Below are 19,226 nucleotides of genomic sequence, written 5' to 3'. Positions count from 1 at the left end.
GATCTAAACTACTGTTTCTGGTTATACCCAAGTTCTACAGTTCACTGATAGAGACAGACCTGAGATCACTGCATGAAGAAAATGTGATCTTGGGAACTCCTTGACTGCGCTCAATCTTTGTCTCTAATCTGTGAATAATAGTAAGTATATGTTTCTTACAGGGTTGCTGAGGGGAGAAAAGAAGACAGAACATGTCCATGTTACTGTGACAAGCAACTCCTAGAGCTTCTCTTAGAATCCTCCAAACATATTCTGAACCGGTCTGACACCATTTTATGCTGGCCAGACTACCACTCCCAAACATCACGGAAAAAAAAAAAATGAAATAATCTCTAAGACCAAAATGGCAACAGCATCCATGTTCGATGCAAAGAGTGAAACATCTTGATGTAGCTCATCAGCCATTTATTTTTCCTGCATTATACTTTTAAAACAATTTAAGATCAATTATCTGTTGTTCTTCCAGTATAAAACTTTATTTTCTATAGCTTGAATTCCTTTGGTTTCAGTAAATCCTGATAAATAAAAAACAAAGTAAATGCTGCAATACTCATAATGTTTAAGCAATATTCCCCACCAACTGAGAGCATTCCTTCCCTCTGTGACATCTAGATGGTATATTGATTCCTGGTGTATCTGTTACAGGGCAGGCTGAGAGCACTGGCATTCGTCAGAAACAGCACTTCAAACTTAAAGAGATAAAGAAGTGCTGTCTGATCAACAACAGTAAAATGTCGGTAGTCAATTCCAGGTCAGGATGTTCACTGTATAGTAAATGTGCTTGTAGAGAGACATATCTCATACATAAAAATACACACACCAATCTACCACGACAGAGGAGGGATGAGAATCCAGGGAGGACAATCAGCAGCTACTAAGCAATGAGTAAATAAATGTAGTGATGCTTTGCCATGCAGCATGCTCTGGGCTCTTAGAATGTCCTTGTAAGAAACTTTAACTGCCCAAGAGCAATGGAAGCTGGAGATTACAGAGGATGTAACAGGTTATAAAAGCAGTGAAACTAATGAGATTTCATAGAGCTAAGGCCAAACTTTAAGACTTGAGTTTACTTTGCCTGCTCTCTGTATTGAAAGATGAACTCAGGAGAGCACACATATGGGCTGTGGTCCTCTATCTAGCACGCAGCTCCTCTGCAAGTTCGGAAAGGACATGAAGTCATGCTACATGTTTGCACTCAAGGATAAAACAGGGGTTTTCTTTGTTCTTTATCTCAAGCTCTTCTTACTATTTCCTTCATTTTAAATCTATGAATTCTAATTAATAAAAATTAGGTATTTTCTTGTTTCTTGATAATTCTTGTTTTTTCTCCCAATCTTCAACTTTTTGAAAAGATGGTTTGCTTTTATTCCTTCATGTTTTCAGAAGTTATACAGTTCTGGGTGCAAAATGACACTCAACAAAGGGTTAATAATCATTAAAAATTGAACAAGTGTTATTTTCAGGGATTCTCTAGCTTTAATCAAACACACAGCGTTTTTGTTTTGTTTTGTAAAATTGTCTTACTCAAAAAGCCTATGTTAAACTTTTATTATTTTTCATCATAAACTTGGACAACGACAAGAGAAGGTTATTGAGAAAAACCTTTCCTTTAAGCATTGTATGTTGAGGTTGTGTTAATTATCAATTTCGGCAGGGGATGAGGGAGAAAGTGGCTGCACAGACCAAGATCTTATATTCAACCTCCAAAGGAAAAAAAAAAAAACAGACATAAACATACCTCAGCATATACATGTGCATACCCCAGTACAACTGGAGAACTGTACATGATACGCATTTTAATAGTATTGCTGTACTGATATCTTCATTAAATATAGTCAGTTATAAATATATTTACACAGTTTTCAAACTTCAGTTCTACGTACTAGCCATGCAAGCTACAGATGACATTTTCCTATCCTCACAGCGCCCTAGTTTCTCCTCTGTAAGACAGCAATTGTGTTACCCATCTTTCAGGATTTAGATGAGGGTTAAAGTAGTTAATACATGTTAAATGCTTAAACAAATGCCTGAAATATCATGAGCACTCAAGAAACACTAGGTAACAGTAGAAAAATGGGCTGCTTTCCTTGCCTTTTGAATTGCATACCCAACATAGCTGAGTTGCCATTGTTACTTTTCTTACTTCCAGTAAATGTAATCTAAGAGCAGTGCCTTGGAACAGTATTCAGATTATAGCAAGATACTTATTAGATATCCCAACATTATACTGATCAATTACAAGAGAAACAGTTGCCTCAAAGTGTGATGGTTTTCCTTTCTTAGAGAACTGCTTTATAGTCTCCAAAGTATAATAGAAAAACAAAAATTACAAGAAAAATCTACAAAGAAAACCCCATTGCTGAAACTCCTAGACATCATCTATTTTTATGACAGGATATTTGTAAGTGGAAGTCTGGCTTACTTACAGTATCTTGCAAAGAAAAGACAAAAAGTAATTAAGTTAAGTAATTCTTAACTATACCAAAAATGTAGTTAGAATATAAAATCAATGCATGTTTATAAGATAGAGATTAGAATCACTCCATATTCTACGCTTGGTTAGATCTGTCACAATTTCAGACCAGTGATGATGCAGTAAAGAGTATGGGGGGGGGGGGGGATGAGTTCCATCAGTGACTTCTGCTGTTTTGGGCTTCGAAATAATAAATTAAACAATTATGACTCTTACAATATAAAAACATGCAATTTTCAACACCTTTTCAAACTGAAGTCGATTTGATCTCTTCAATACAATGAAAATATCAATTTATAATCATTGTAGAGAGATAGTGGAAATGTTTTAAAAATTTGCATTTCTAAGAAGATTTTTTTACACTGCTCTATTCACATTTTTTCTGTGCTAAAAGATTGATCACAAAGAGAATTCAGAAGAAAGGGTGTTGATTATATTAATTCAGCATCAGAAAGAAAATTCCCTGTGCAACATGGGAAAGATTATCAAATAAAACTGTAGCTCTGTGCCAAAGCACTAAAACTCCTTTGAAAACCAGCTTTAGGGAAATTAAATGGACATAAATAATTTGATACATTTTAAAGCCAGTCAGGCTACATTATCTACTTAGCAAAAGCGTAACATCTGTTTATGCTCTAAATTATGTTTTGCACACTATATTTTCTCAGATTTTAGCAGCTTATTTAAACAAATAGTAATGTCTGCTTTGGGACAAATTTTAATATAATTCTAACATAATCACCATCTGTATACATAGAACTCATTTATATACAAGATGTGTTCCTGTAAATGTATGTATAAGCAAAAATTTAGACATGTACTGCATAGATTTTTAGGAGATCTTTCTACTCCAAGGAAGGAGGCAGTTTTATTAAGTAAATGACAAAGAATAATTTCTAAATATGCAAAGCACTTCATTATTTCATTGAAAACAATGTAGTTAACTCCAAACTCACTAGTTTCATTAATATTTCGTGAAAGCAGTTAGCACTGGTAAAATTTCATTCTCATGAACCTGAAGGACATCTGAAGCATCTGAACAATGCTGCTTTATAGGAGAGAAAAGAGTTTACGATAACATAGTTGGGTCTTAGAATTCTCCACTTCTTCCTAATGGCAACACATTTCACTAATGATCTTGGTGTACTTGCGGTTCTTTCTGGAAGCATTGTATTTATAAATATTCCTTTCTCAACCAAGAGTAAAATCTTCACATAAATATCTCAAAATATAAAAATAGATACCATTACAATCGAAGGAATTAAAAACAATAAAGGCACTATATCACACACAAAATATTTTTGTTTGGTTTGCTGTATGCATGTGTGTGTACGTGCACACACACACACATATACACACAAAAATTTACTTGAATGTTTTAAGGTCAGAGGTTAACATCAGAATGGCTTTCTCAATTGTTTTTCCACTTCATTTTTTAAAATTAGGATCTCTCACTGAGCCTGGAGCCCACAATTTGGTTAGAATAGCTGTCAGCAAGCTTTGGGGACCCACTTGTCTCTACACCCTAGCACGGAGGTGGCAGGTGCACACTACCACCCTCAGCATTTACAGGGGTGCCGAGGACCCGGCCCTCCGGCTTGCACAGCGACCATTTTACCCCCTGGACCGTCTTCCCTGACCACAGAGGTACTTTTTACGTCTTTGCTTACATCATGTGTATGTGTTCATGTTTTTGTGGCTATGATCATGGACAGCTGGAGACTAATGAAAGTAACCTCTGGTTTGGTTTGGATGCTCTCTTTTGTACTTCAATATAACAAAAAGTTGATAAGCAAAATTGTTGTTGATCATCCAGTAGGGTATTGAAAAAACCTTAATTAAATGTGGATGAAAAATCATTAATTTATTAGTTAAAGTAATATTTTACCCACTCCACAAAATTATATGACAAGGTCCTTACAAATGGCAATACTATATGAGCAAAATTCAGTGTGAATAAAGAATTCTGCCAGAAATTTCTGCTAGAAAATAATGTCTGGAAGCATTTTTTGGATCTTATTTCACTGACTATTCAAAACAAAAGCAGACAGCCTAGATAACAGAGAGAAGGAAGTAAAAGGTGTAGGACTCTGGAGTGCGTCTGCTGTACTGGCCGGCCTACCACACAGTTCATCACACAGACCAAACTGACACAGTCTTCTTTACTAGACAACACACTTCTACAGCTGCAGTGCTAACAGTGTGACATCTATAAGTAGTTCTTCCTGTCTTACTAGTTTTTTAGTAATAATTTTCAGAATAGAGCAAACAGAAAAGGAAAATTTTATTGGTTTTATACTACTTGGATCAAATATGTAAGGCAAGCACTCTATCACTGGGCTATATTCTGAGCCCAAGAAAAATGCTTAGATTATGGCAGATGATGAAGTGCCCCTAGGGAATCCACAGGAATTCACATTTCTAGGAAAAGGGAAAAGAAGAACAAAGATACAAGAGGCAACTATGATGAATTTGAGGACTAGATTTGAACAGAGATGGGCGCAAAGGCCGAGAAAAATTGCTACACAGAATAGACAAAGGCCATTTCCCAAACGCTGTTGTTCATCAGGAGGAAAACGTCAACTGCCACACTGCTGTCACTGCCTTTGCACAGATTAGGAATGACTTTCCAACATTCCCAGTACTCAGCATGCTCAGGATGGATTAATACAGAACATCTTGTTATGACACTGTGAAGGAAACTGGATGGGTGAGTGAACTTTCTCCATGAGACCATTTCTGCAAAACCAGGCGGTGATTCCCTCCCTGAGAGTGGAAATCAGAATAACCTAGCCTTTCTGCTGTGAAGAAAGACAGTGCTAAGAGCAAGAAAGCTGACATTCTGGAAAGTTATCGCAGTTATTGAGCTGCATGGGCTGGGGAGGCAGTGGGAAGACAGTGGTGAACAAGAATTCCGCACCAAGGAGCACAGTGAAAATAAGAAAATGCACAATGGGGGGTATGCAAGTACTGTGAGAGGTCAGAGGAAATCCTCAGGGAAAGGACCACAAATAGGATCTCAAGATGAGGGCCAATCACAGGAAAATGAAGAGGTGAAATAAGGCTGATAATCTATGCTCTGAATTCTGGAAGATTTCCTGTATTCAGGGATAAACTAAGAATGATTAAGGATAGGAACTGCATAGGTTAAAATCAGATTTAAAGAGGATCCACCCAGATTTGGTTGTGATCCCAACATTCTAGAGGCTGTGGGAGCATAGCTTGAGTTTGAGATCTGTCTTGATTTACACAGCAAGTTCCAGGCCAGCTTGAAGAAAATTAAAATACAAAAGAGGATCCACTGTTGGTGGTTGAGGAATCAGCAAAGGAAACAGACAAGCCTGGGACCTGAAGCAGGAAGGCTTTTGTTTTGGTAGGAGAGTTCTGCTCATGACTCCTTATTTGCTTCATTAAATGCAAATGCCCTTGGAAGGTAATAATGGAGAACATCGTTTCCTTGAACTCTTATGGAAAAATGAGTACAACAATTTTTTAACTTCTCATCTAGTTTATTACACATATTATTTTTAAATTTTAAGCTAAATAACATAAAATTTAGTCAAAAGGCAAAAAATATATTAAAGGTAAAATGATACTTTAAGAGTTTTAAAACATCAAAATAAATCTAACATATTTTTACATATAAGATAAATATATTTCAAATAATGACTAAAAAAATTACCTTAGACAAATCTCTGAAGTTGCTTGGCAAGGTAAGATCTAATTCTTCTGATTCATAATTAGTGATGACCCAGGGAAACACAGGATACTGATTTAAGTCGTTATAACCCCGTCCTGGTAGGAAAGAAAATATCACTTTTAATTTAGTGTAAAACATGAAAGATTATCAAAATAACAAGAAAAACTAGTAATGTGGGTGCAAGGCATTGTTTTTAGTGTTATCTTCTGTTATCTCATTTGGCCTTTACAATCACCTTGTGAAGTCGGTATCATTAGTAGCAAACACTGAGGCTCACAAGTTAAGAGCCTGCCCCAAATCCCATGGCTAGTAATGCTGAAAACATATTCAAATTTAGCTATGTGGGGCTAGAGTTTATGTTCTGTCAAACTACACTTGACTTTGTTATTGGAAAGCCAATTCCAAATAAGATGCCCTTTCTGGGGTGTGAGGAAAACTGGCATTTGAATCTAAGACATAGAACTTGCTAAGTGCATGCTCTAACTGAGCTATGCTTTTAGCTACAAAATATTCTTTATTAAGACTAAAAAAGAATTTATTCTGGTAAAAAAAAGTCCATACCACAATCATTTTCCCTGCTACCAGTTAGCCAATCAACCAACTGACCAAATAATCACCAATTTTCAACTAACCAACCAACAAGTAAGATGAGTGACAGTCCATGTGGATGCTCACTGATTATGTAACACAAGAGTGTGCCTGTAGAAAGGAAGCCTGAGATCTTAGCACCTTCCCAACTGGTGCTGTGAAAGAATACACAGCACCCTTGGCCTTGCTCAGCCACCCCAAATGCTCTTCCACACTCCTAAACTAATGTCATGACGACTGGTAACACACTGAGAAGCATTAAAAACACGTATTCCGAAGATAAGGCATCCTTTGTACATTACATAGCAGTTCTCTTGGTATCACCACCGTAGTGAAGCAACAGAGAGTACGAGGTGATTGCTTCTGCTGTTAAGAGGCAAGCATGTGAATCCCAGATCTCCCATGTAACAAGCTACAGTCTATTTCTGATTAAACTCATAGTGAAAAGATTTTATAGCTGAAATACAAGGAAGAAGAGACTATTAATATTGCTTGAATTCCTTTCATACTGTTATTTTAATTTTTTCTCTTCCAAGCATATGTTGATATATCCCATACAGCTGAATATTAAGTAATTCTTTATATAGATTATTGGTATCAAAGTCTTTTTAAGTGACCTGATATAGTTAACTGGGTTTTCCTTCACTCTTCTTGGACTTGAAGCTTATTAGAACAACCTAATGACCTAAAGAGTTTACAAAAACATGTAAGTGTACCATGTGAATACAGTTGCCCTTGGAGGCTGGAAGAAGTCATCACCTCCCTTGGAACTGGAGTTGTAGGTGGCTCTGAGCCACCTGGCATGGGTGTGGTGAACACAGGACAGCTTCTTCTTTTTTTTCCCCCAAACATAAGATTTTTATTGATTATTTGGGAATTTTATAAAATTCACCCCAATCATACTCACTTCCCTTTCTTCCCATGTCTACCTTCCCACACTTGCCCCCCCCCCCCCCCCCCGCACCGGAAAAATACACCAAGAGAAATTTTTTGTTGCCCAGATACTCATTGGAGCATTGTCAAACTCCCAGTGGTCAGCCTCTTAAAGATAACTGAGTCCTTTCCCATCCCACCACCAGAAGCCATAAATTGTGAAGAGCTACACTTCAGCATCTGTATCACAATTTTTAAGGAATCTCTTCAATAGCTTCCGGTTTAGACTGTTTCTTTTTTGGGGTAGAGGTAAGGGAGGTTGCTGAAGAAGCCCTTCAATGTCTCTCATTCTTAATTATGAGTTAGGATTCATCAATACCATTGCAAAAGAAGCTTCCTTGCCCTTTACAGTCAGTGGCAGCATGGATCATGGACTTCCACATGGTGTCCCACGGCTGCACAGGCTGTGGACATCCATACAGTCTACGGCAGCAACATGGATCATGGACCTCATCATAGCCTCAATCACAGTATGGACCACGAACATCAACATGGCCCCAGAATGATCATGGATATAAACATGGTCACTGGTGGCCACATGGACCACTGACATCCACATGGCCTCCAGCTATACACCACAGAAGATGGACCTTAACATGTTCCCCAGCAGCAGCAAGGACCTCAAACATCAACTCAGCCTTGGCCACAGCATGGATCACAGATGTCAATGTGGCCCCTGGCAGCAGCACAGTGCCAGTTCTTAACTGCTGAGCATTGTCCAGCCTCATCTTACAACAGTGTAATAGCAGGATCAATGTTAATTCATAGGTTAGCATGTCATTATACTTTCAGGTTCTTAATTTTCATTTTCCTCAGAAAAATAACCTAACATATTAGAAGTCATCTTATCTCTTTCTCAGCTCGCACTTCCTTCTCGATATAATTTAGATATGAGTAGACAGTAAATCCTTCATCCTGTCCTATCTGCTCTACTAATAGTAAATAATTAAAAGCTTATTGTATATAAAGACAAGAGTATGTACTGCTCAGTGATTAGACTTCTAATTACACTAAACTGAATCCATACCTACTAAATACATACTGACAAATGTCACACAAATAGACATCCTGTTTGCTTATTCTAGATTCAAAGTAAGGCCACATTTCAATTCTTTATTCTTCAAAGAAACAGTTCCAATATTTTCAATTTTACAATATTTTCAATATTACATGCTTACACATCTTGTAAGGGCCATTTAATCTTTATATTTTCATATATGGGTCTTTTTTTTTTTTTTTTTTTTTTTTTTTTTGCCAGAGCTGAAGACCTAACCCAGGGCCTTGCACTTGCTGGGCAAGCACTCTACCACTGAGCTAAATCCCCAACCCCATATATGGGTCTTAATATAACTATTCCTTTATCTATCATAGCTCACTGTTTCATCATAAACTTATTTCTAACATATTAATCAGTTCTTAAATTTTATGCTGCTCTTCATTCCTAATATTTCTCAGTAGTCCTTTTTTATACTACATAGCTGTAAATTCTTTTCTCTTTTTAAAAAAAAATTTAATTTTCAAGTAGCCACCTGTTCATATGCAGTTTTAAATGTTATTAGGAATCTACCTTAAAAGAGATTCAAATAACAATAAAAATGAGCTACTTCTGCCAGTATTAAAAAATAACCTAAGCATATCACAATGGACATTTGTCATGTAGAATAAGTAAGTTGTGCACTTAATTTACCTGCTATTGTGTTGAGAAACATCAAGTACTCGAAGTTTGAAATCTCTCTGTGCTGCCACCGCTGAGTCATGTTTGAAGCTTTAAATAACTGACGTGGAGTGGCTAATGAAATACGCCTGCAAAGAAGAGAATTTGAGATAAAACCAACTTAATATTAATAATAATAATAAATTATCTGTGCTTGTTCAATATTCTTAATGAAACCCATCATTCTGAAAATTAGTATCTATGTCAGAACAATGAATATTAGCAATGTTTTAACCCACAATTAATAGATACCAAATGATTTGGACCAGCAATATTATATATATTTTGCTCATTCAGGTAAGCTGTCATATAACATCATTATAATACTTTGGTTCTATACAGGTTGATTAAAACAGTATGATCAATGAATCCACATAATTGCATAAAATTGTATTCACATGTCTATCATTTTTAAAAGTATCTCTTAAAGATAAAACTTGTACATTACAATTTTAAATTGTTTTTATATTTTATATTTGCTCAAATTCTGTGACAAGGGGAAAGACAAGTCTTGAGATATTATTTTTTAAATGTATTTCCTTAGAAGACCAAGTCAGAGAAATGTAAATACTTAGATACAATTGGCCAACAGATAAGCAGTGGGAAATGAGGGGTGGATGAGACGGACTAATTATAACATCCTGATGCCAAGTCCCAGAGGTCTATATTGTCATGGTTCTTCCCATTACCAAGAGCCAACTAATTATTGATTGAAAATATTTACTGAGTCCTCATTCAAAATTATAAAATTATTCATTTTAAGTGTACAAAACTCAAAGACTTTAGAGGAAGTTTTATAGTTTTGTGTTGTTAGCACAATCCACTACAAAACATTTTCTTTATAACAAAACTACCTTCTCCATATTTGCAGTTAATTCCTGGTCCTAGTCCACCTCAAAGCAACTACCAGTTACTTTCTGTTCCTGTAAACCTGCCTTTTCTGGGTATTTCCTGTAATTACACATGGTGTTCAGTTCCTATCAGGCTTCTTCTCCCAAGAATACCTTTTATGAGACTGAACAAAATGATTGTATGATCAGTTATCTTTTTTATTACTGAATAGTATTCTATTGTATGAATATAGAAAATATATTTTACATAATTAATGCACATTCAAATTGTGTCTAGTTTTATGCTACTGTGAACATTCACATACATATCACTGAATGAACATACTTTTCATTTCCCTTTGAGAGATTCTTAGAGGTTGAATTACTCAACTGTATAATGAGTTTCTCTTAGACTGTTTACCAAACTACCAAATTCTTTTCCAAAGTAGTGGGAGTGTTCAATATTACAGTAAGCAATACATGAACAGATCTCCACATCCCCAACACCCACTACTGTACATACTTTTATTACATAGTGGGTATGAAATGTATCTCATGGTTTCAGCCCACTATTGAGAATCCTGTGCTTATGGCCACATGAACATGGGCTGCTTTTAGTGTTGGTGCTGTTTTTGCTCTTCAGAGGGGATTTGGGTCAGTTTGTTGACACAGCTTTCTATCACTTGTCAATCTAGTGTTTCAGTCACAAATATATGCCAGAATTTGTCAAGTGTTTTCCTTTATCTTCTAAGACTATCAAGTGGTTTTGCCGTTTTGTTGGTTAAGCGACATACATTTATTTCTAGACTTAAACCTAGTGCACTTCTAGCCATCTGACAATCACTTATCTATACTGCTGAATTTGGTTTGGTAAATTTGTCAAGGATTTTGTGTCTCTGTCCACAAGGTACTGACCCATAGTTGTTGTCCGTTTTCTGATATTGTGGTGGCACTGTCCATACAGAGTGAGGCGGGAAGCATTTTATCATATGGATTCTGGAGTTTGTGAAGGGCTATTGCCATTCTATTTTGAACACCTGCTAGGATTCACTACTAGAGCCTAAAGGCTATGGAAATTTTGTCAATGGATAGATTTTTTAAATTACTAATTCAATTTCTTTACTTGTTATAAGCCCATTTAAATTTTTAATTTCTCATTGAGCCAGTTTGTCCATATAAACTAAGTTGTCTAAGTTTCAGCATAAACTAGTTTGTGTTTTTCCCCAACACTTTCAACTGTGGTATGGCCAGCAGCAATGCGATACAATCTCTTTCAGTTCTGTTTTGTTATTTATGTGTCTGCTTTTTTCACAGGTGCTAAAGTCTATCAATTTGACCTTGTCAAATATCAGCGATCATTTCAATGGTCTGTTTTTACTGTTTGCTCCACATACTTTTGTTACAAGTGTTAGTCTTCATGTTATCCTGTTGCCTTTCAATTTAGCCCATTCTTCAATTTGCTGAAGAAAAATAGCTTAGGAGACTAAGTGCCCCAGATTAAGGTATTTATTCCGATAAAGATGTTTAAAGTAATAAATTTTACCTCAACTGCTTTAGTCACATTCCATAAATTTTAATTCATTACAGCTTTGTTGTGGAAGTTTGTAGAAGTTTCCAAAGCAGAGGAGTTGGTAGGCACAAGAGTTGGTAGGCACAAGAGTTGGTAGGCACAAGAGTTGGTAGGCACAAGAGTTGGTAGGCACAAGAGTTGGTAGGCACAAGAGTTGGTAGGCACAAGAGTTGGTAGGCACAAGAGTTGGTAGGCAGAGGAGTTGGTAGGCACAAGAGTTGGTAGGCAGAAGCATTAAGAACTGACTTAGGCAGAGGGCATGACTGCAGGACAGAACAAAGCTCCAAACCCAGGTGCTCGCTAAAGGCTGGAACATCAAGTAGGTAAGAACAAATTCTCTCTCCCCTGCATGCCTCTCAGGGCCTCACTGTAAGGTAGCTTTTACCACCCCTTGTGGTGATCGAGAATGGCCCCATAGGCTCACATACTTGAATATTTGGTCCCCAGTTAGTGGACCTATTTGGTTAAGAGGTGTATCACTGGGGGTGGCTTTGTCAAAAGCCCAGGCCATTCAGGATTAGCTCTTCCTCTGTTTCCTACTTGTGCATCAGTATGTAAGTTCTCAGCTACTGCTGCAGCACCATGCTGAACACCTGACGCCATGCTCCCTACCATGAGGGTCATGGACTTCTGGAACCAGGAGCTCCTCATGAAATGCGTTCTTTTATAAGTCACCTTGGTCATGGTACTTTGTCATGGCAGCAGAAAAGTAACTGCGACTTCCTTGTTTTAGTGGCTAATTTTCCAGTAGAGGGTAAAAATTCAAGTGGTAAGATCGAACAAAACTTCCTGTGAGTAGGGAAATTCAAATGACTCTTCTTTTTTCATGAGCCGGTCACCTTTTATTGGACACTAGTTCTTAGGACATGAAGACTCAGCCACAGTTGGATTCATGGACAGGAGTGAGGCGGGCAGATGTGCTCCGGCGGGCAGATGTGCTCCGGTGTGCAGGGCCCTCCCATGACCCTTGCGCAGTGGTACTTGCGTCGCTGCTCATGTTTGAGTTCCTTGTAAGAAAGGCAGTAGCTGAAAACCGCGCAGGCTGAGGCACCATGTTAATCCCCGAGATGCTGCCTTTCCGCACGTTGATTACTTGCTGTAATCCGGGTCAGAACCTCTCTGCAAGGCTCCCACTATGCCACTGGGGGTGAAAGTCTGCAGCATTATCCAGCTTGGCAGCTCTCCAAGTTTAACCTCCATGAGCTTCTTATTCTTCAGTGGCACGAGTGATGCCATCTTGCAGTCCTGGTGTCCGCTTGAATATGTCGTTAGGTGTATGCAGTAACTTGTTATTAAGTCTTAAAATTAGTATTGTGGCATGGCATGTTTGAACCCTACTCCTGCAGAGTCAGATACTCCAGATCAAAAAAGCCACAGCAAAAGAAAGTGATCACATCCTGCTATGTGCCATCAGAGGTGGGCTATGTATTTAGTTAGCACAGGTGTTCCTTCCATCTCACATCCTACTGGCTGATAAGCCATATGTCTTGGTCTTAATGTCCCCGACTGCAGTATTTATCACATCTAAACTGAAAATCTCACAAACAACACACATTTGGTCCCAGTTTATCAAGTGCAGCTTGCTGAAATTGTATGGGTAAATTCAAATTAAACCACTGCGGCCCTAAATAGCTGCTATGAAATGTAACAGGCACTGTTCAGTTTTTCTTATTAGCTTTCTGTCACATCTAATTGTATGGAAATACTACCAGCCCTTGGCATCACATTCCCCAGGATCTGTGCTTTAGTTGTTTGTTGAGGGGGAGGGGTCCTTTTTTCCTTCCCTTCCATCCTTCCTTTGTTCCTTCCTCCCTTCTTCCCTTTGTCTTTTCTTTCTGTTTAACATTCCTCTCTCTCTCTCTCTCTCTCTCTCTCTCTCTCTCTCTCTCTCTCTCTCTGTATGTGTGTGTGTGTGCGTGTGTGTCTCTCTCTCTCTCTCTCTCTCTCTCTCTCTCTCTCTCTGTGTCTGTCTCTGTCTCTGTGTGTGTGCGTGTGCGTGTGCGCGTGTGCGTGTGTGTGTGTAGTCTTAATGACAATGGTTTTATAGTCAGTTTTGAAACTAATGTTGAGGTTCCTTGGGATGAAGCTCTAAGTTCTCTTGACATTCTAGTTCCTCCCCAGATGAATTCACTCCCTAATATGGCTCCTAATTTCACACACAGACACTGAGTCACGATTGTCAGGTCTCAGTTTGTTGTTTTAGATATGTCCTGGCATTTTAATTTTCTATTCAGCATTTACAACTAAATATTTCTTCTGGGTTTCAATTTCAATATAACTAAAACCAAGCTTATTTTCTCTCTACTTCCTCCCTAAATTCCTAGTCATGAATACAGAAGCATATAGACCCTCCACAATCACTGCTTTTCTACTGGTGTTAATCTCAGTGAATGCTGTTTAGGAGCTCAAGCTGGGACTTGAGAAGACATACAGAGCATCTCCTTTTACCACACCTGGAATCTAACTGGTCTCCAATCCCTACTTCCTACAACTCTCAAATCAGGATGCCTTTCTTCACTAACATTGCCATTATCACTCTGTTAGCTGGATTTTTACACCAACTCACATTTCCTATTCAACACTCTCTTCCTAAGCCACTGGGTTCCACTGTCAGATGCCTGTTAGTATTTTTCCAGAACAATGAAAAGCTCTGCCTTGCTTCCAGGCTTCTATAAAACTATCCCCTTCTTCAATGTTAGATTGGTTCTATTTATTCAAATAAAAGCATAAATGTCTCCTGGGAATACATTTATCATTTGATCCAAGGAAACTCATCTCCATGGTTACTTAGTTCACACATTTGTTTGAACATCTATTGATAACATGGTGTCTACCTTGTATAATGATGAGTGTCAGACATATTTTAGGAGCTGAAAATTTATTTCAGAAATTTATTAATAAATCAAGACTTTTATATTTCACTGACTGTCATAATATACTACAAAAAAAACCTGGTATTAACACTTACTGATAATAAATAAGATTAATAAAATAATCAGTAAAAAAAAAAAGCTTTTATAATCTAAGAGATATCTATATCTATACCTATCTATCTATCTATCTATATATATATATATATATATATATATATATCATCTATATATATAGTGTTGCTAAAGATTGAATCCAAAGCTATGTTTTTACTGTGCAAGTACTCTACCAGTAAGCCATGTTTTGGCCTTGAAATTATTCATGAAATAGTATTATCTAGTCAAAATCAATTCTGTTAGTATAAAACAACTATTTAATCTATATGAGCTTTGATATTTTCATATAAAAGTAATAACCTGAGGCATTTAAAAAGCATGTGCACAAGAAATGGTACTTATAATTCTTTTCCTGGGAGCTGAGCTGCCCTTAGTGACCTCCTTGAGATAGTGCAATGGACTGGAACTGAGAGTGTTACTATCAAGGGTAAATCACAGAAAGTTCTGTGTCTTCTGCCTCACTTTCTCTTGGAGTACTTGCTTTGCAGAAAGCCACACCCATGTTCTGTATCTACTTAAGAAAGAGCAGATGAAGAGAGAGACTGTTGAGAAACTGAGGGTTACTACTAACAGGCACATTGTAAAGCCCTTCAGACCAGAGGTAAGCTCTTATTTCCTGACCATTGTTTGCACATGCCATTCCAATTGCATTTGTGATAGGATATGACCATAAAATAGGAAATAAACACTAGTAAATACCATCTTAGGGCAGGGATATGGCTCAGTTCTAGAGTGCTTGCTTAGAACGCTCAAGGTCCTAGGTTTGATTTCCAGCACTACAAACACAGTAAGATAAAACTGTTCAACTAAAAAAATCAAACATACTAGTAAACTGTTCATTTCTACTCAAACACTTTTCAACTCATGGAAACAATCCTGGGTTCATACTTCTACCAGTTTTTAAATAAGTTAACTCAGTTGTATTTACACTAAATCAATTATGGAGAGAAATAATTAGGTTCAACACAGGGATCTTTCAAGCCCACCGTGAAAAGACTCCTCCACTTTTCCAAACCCTATACCATGAGACATGCTGTGTACTAAAAACTAGAGAACCCCGACGGAGAGCCGGAAGGAGACAAGAGGTGGGAAGCTACTCTATGTTGGGGGAGTGTTGAAATGTCTGCTCTCCTCTGTCGAGCTGAGGAGTTTGCTTGTTTGTTCATTGGACTCTTTTTAGAAGTATCAAATCTTAACTTTCATTGACCGTTTCTAACAGTTTTCAAGTCTCTGTATCATTTATTTCTGCTTTGGTCCTTATTATTTTCTTCATTCTAATTTTGGGATTACTTGTTTTAAAAACAAAAAATCAGTGGCCTGATAAAAACACTGAAGGACTGGTAAACTAAAAAAATAAAAAATAAAAAAAATCAGCCCAAATTATGGCTCCAAGTTATTCCAAGTAAGTTGACAAAAAGGTTTAAGAAAAAAAAATTCCAATGTGATAAAATAGTAGTTCTTTCAACATAATAGAATTGAAGCATTTATTATACTATAACACAAAAGTACGTTCTTAATGAAAATTTCTAAAATATACACATTAGACAGCCACCATCTCATCTCAGGTAAGAAATATAGGCAGCATGTCAAAAACCTTCTTCTTTGTTTTTCTTTTTCTTTCTTTATAGGTTTTTTTTTTTGTTTGTTTGTTTGTTTGTTTGTTTTTGAGACAGGGTTTCTGTGTAAAGGAGGCTATCCTGGAATTTATAGATCCACCTGCCTCTGCCTCCCAAAGGCTGGAATTAAAGGCTTGTGCTACCACCGCCCAGCATCATAAGCTTTCTTAATACATACTCATGAACTACCACTCTCTAAAAATGAATGAGTGTCCTTAGACATTAGAGACAAGTGTAGTGGTTCGGAATATTACATAAGCAGTGACTGTTCTTGCTTCCATTGCTAAATTCATCATTGTTGTTACACATGACAATAGTTTCCTCATTTTCACTGCTATATGTTCTACTGTGTGAACACAGCACAGTTTAAATTATTTTCCTGTTGCTGATGAACTTTTTTTCAGTTTGAGCCTATCATAAGTAGTGCTCATCTGAACACTGCTGTAGGGGTTTCTGCTGGACCTCTTTCCAGGACTAACATGGTAGGGTCAGAGGGCATGTCGGATGTGTTCATGTAAAGTTTTACTATTTTTTCAAATTGTCTGCAAAGTGGCAGTACCAATTTACATCCACTGTAACTAACAATCCAATCATCTCACATCTGACTTAACATTTGGATATTATTGCTTTGTTTTTTGCTATTTTGATTAGAATATAGTGGTATCTACTGGAAATATATTCCTTTTCCCCATAAGCCAAAGTAAGGTACATAAATGAAACATTCTGACATGTGATCATGTGTGTGCACACACAAATGCTCCTGGGAAGGGCTACAGAACCTTTTTCTTGCAGTACTTTCAAACATGTTCTCCAAGAGATACTGCACTTTTTATATTATTATTCAGCTAACAATAAAATACAACTCTAATAACTATCATTTATTAAGAAACAAAAAACAAACGTGACACTTCAAAACAAATATAAATACTAACATATGTTAATTAACAAGATTTTAATTGGAATAGTTCCTTTCCTTTTTCTTTTTTCAGATAAAACAGTACCTGGTCTGAGGTAATCCAAAACTGGTTCCCACACCAACACGAGGTAGATAGTTCACCACTTTCTTTACTGTGGCAGGGTCTGGGAAGTTGAACATGACAGCAACTACAACAAGTGATTGTTAAAATTAGAATTCAGTGATGTCCTTTTTGGAAAACTGACTTCTTGAACCAGTAGCACATTTACTCTCAGTTCAGGTATCTAGCAAATATAATTGGAACTACAGCCTAATGTTGTATCTATAATTTCTACAGATGGTATTTGTTTCATTCAAGGATCCCACTGCCATACACAGGAGTTGCAACAGTATTTACAGAAAAGCTAACAATCATTTCCGTGTGTAACATGAAGCTGAGATTATATATTGACAACTGTGGATATACATATTCAATGTTCACAACTCTAATACCTCTGCATGAAGTTTTAGAACTATTTAAAGTTTAAATAGTTATCCACCTACCATTAAAAACTACAAATATAGCTAAGAAATAATACATTATACATCCAGAAATGACTCATTTGAAAACAATTTTCTTTATAATATTTTTATGCTTCTACTTCACATATTAATGTCAACCAGAAATATTTGTGTCTTGAAATAAAAATTTTTCTCTGTGGCTCTGAAGAAAACTTAAAATGCTTTTTAATCATTTCTTTTAAAGTATCCATGTATAAGATTATCAAGAAGCTGGGCTGGAGAAATGGCTCAGAGGTTAAGAGCACCAACTGCTCTTCCAGAGGTCTTGAGTTCAATTCCCAGCAACCACATGGTGGCTCACAACCATCTGTAATGAGATCTGGCACCCTCTTCGGTTAACATAATAAATAAATAAATCTTTTTAAAAAGAGTATCAAGAAGCATCTAGTAATAAAATACATTTCATATGTTAATTTTATAAGTCATATAAAATACTTAACTATCTTTAAAAAGATGATAGTCATAAAATAATGACAAACTTTATAAGATATTAATTTTTTAGTGTCAAAATCTTAATTACATATTAACAGTATCAGAAATACATGTATGCTACAACAAACTCATCTAGAAGGCAGTCATCTGCTTGGTCAGAAAAATTACTTAAGTTGTAAAAAATTTACTATGTTTCTGTAGCTTTTAAACAATGGATTCACTAACAAGTCTTAAGTAAATAAGTAACAGTTCACTTATGAAGCACAAAGTATGTTAGTTATAATGCCATGTTCATGTAGTGTTGAATAAGGCTTCTTCATATACCCACTCCTATATTAAATATGAAAGAAGGATGAAAGAACAAGCCACTGTAGCTTATATCAGAACACCTAAGCTGAGATGAAAGATGCGGGCAAACACACAAATGCAGAGCTGTCCACAGAATTCCACAGAAGGAAAGTGAATGATGACGAGCAACTGGAAAATGCTGGAAGGTTGCCACTACTTCTGAACAAGAATACACACTGAAATCAAATGTACACTAATGTCTCAATTATACATCTATAAGAATAATGCTCACATTAGTAAAAACATATTGAGGATTATAGAAGAGCTTATAAGAAAGTAAGAATCTTGTTCCCTAAATGTGCTTGTATTCTCTGTAAACACATGCCACTATACAGGGAAAATGTATGCATATGATACATATTCTTACGTATAAATTTAAATCACAAGATTATAGAACAAACAATTAAAAAACCATCAAGCTACATACACACAAGTTAGAAATGTAACAGACATAAAGTTTTATATATTTTCCCTTGTGTACCTCAACTAATACACAATCATTTTTCCTTCAAGTTCAACTTGTCTACCCTTCTTTCCTTGATGTATCTTAATGAGTCC

At 36.6% G+C, this 19,226-nt stretch overlaps 1 protein-coding gene and 1 pseudogene across 5 annotated transcripts in view; both read right to left on the bottom strand.

The window, feature by feature from the left end:
- Window positions 1-19,226, bottom strand: part of Lrba (LPS responsive beige-like anchor protein) — a 578,506-nt gene that overhangs the window by 175,267 nt on the left and 384,013 nt on the right. For all 5 annotated transcript variants that reach the window (XM_036190835.1, XM_036190833.1, XM_036190836.1 and 2 more), the window contains 3 exons: window positions 17,413-17,515; window positions 9,382-9,497; window positions 6,156-6,268 (listed from right to left, as the gene is read on the bottom strand). In XM_036190835.1, the coding sequence (XP_036046728.1) occupies window positions 6,156-6,268; window positions 9,382-9,497; window positions 17,413-17,515 (332 nt within the window). The remainder of the gene's footprint in view (window positions 1-6,155; window positions 6,269-9,381; window positions 9,498-17,412; window positions 17,516-19,226) is intronic.
- Window positions 12,699-13,044, bottom strand: LOC118585500 (annotated as a pseudogene).

Source organism: Onychomys torridus, chromosome 6, assembly GCF_903995425.1.
Source record: "Onychomys torridus chromosome 6, mOncTor1.1, whole genome shotgun sequence".
Lineage (NCBI taxonomy): Eukaryota > Metazoa > Chordata > Mammalia > Rodentia > Cricetidae > Onychomys > Onychomys torridus.
The sequence above is the reverse complement of the archived record's forward strand: the minus strand, read 5'-3'. Positions and strand labels throughout refer to the sequence as shown.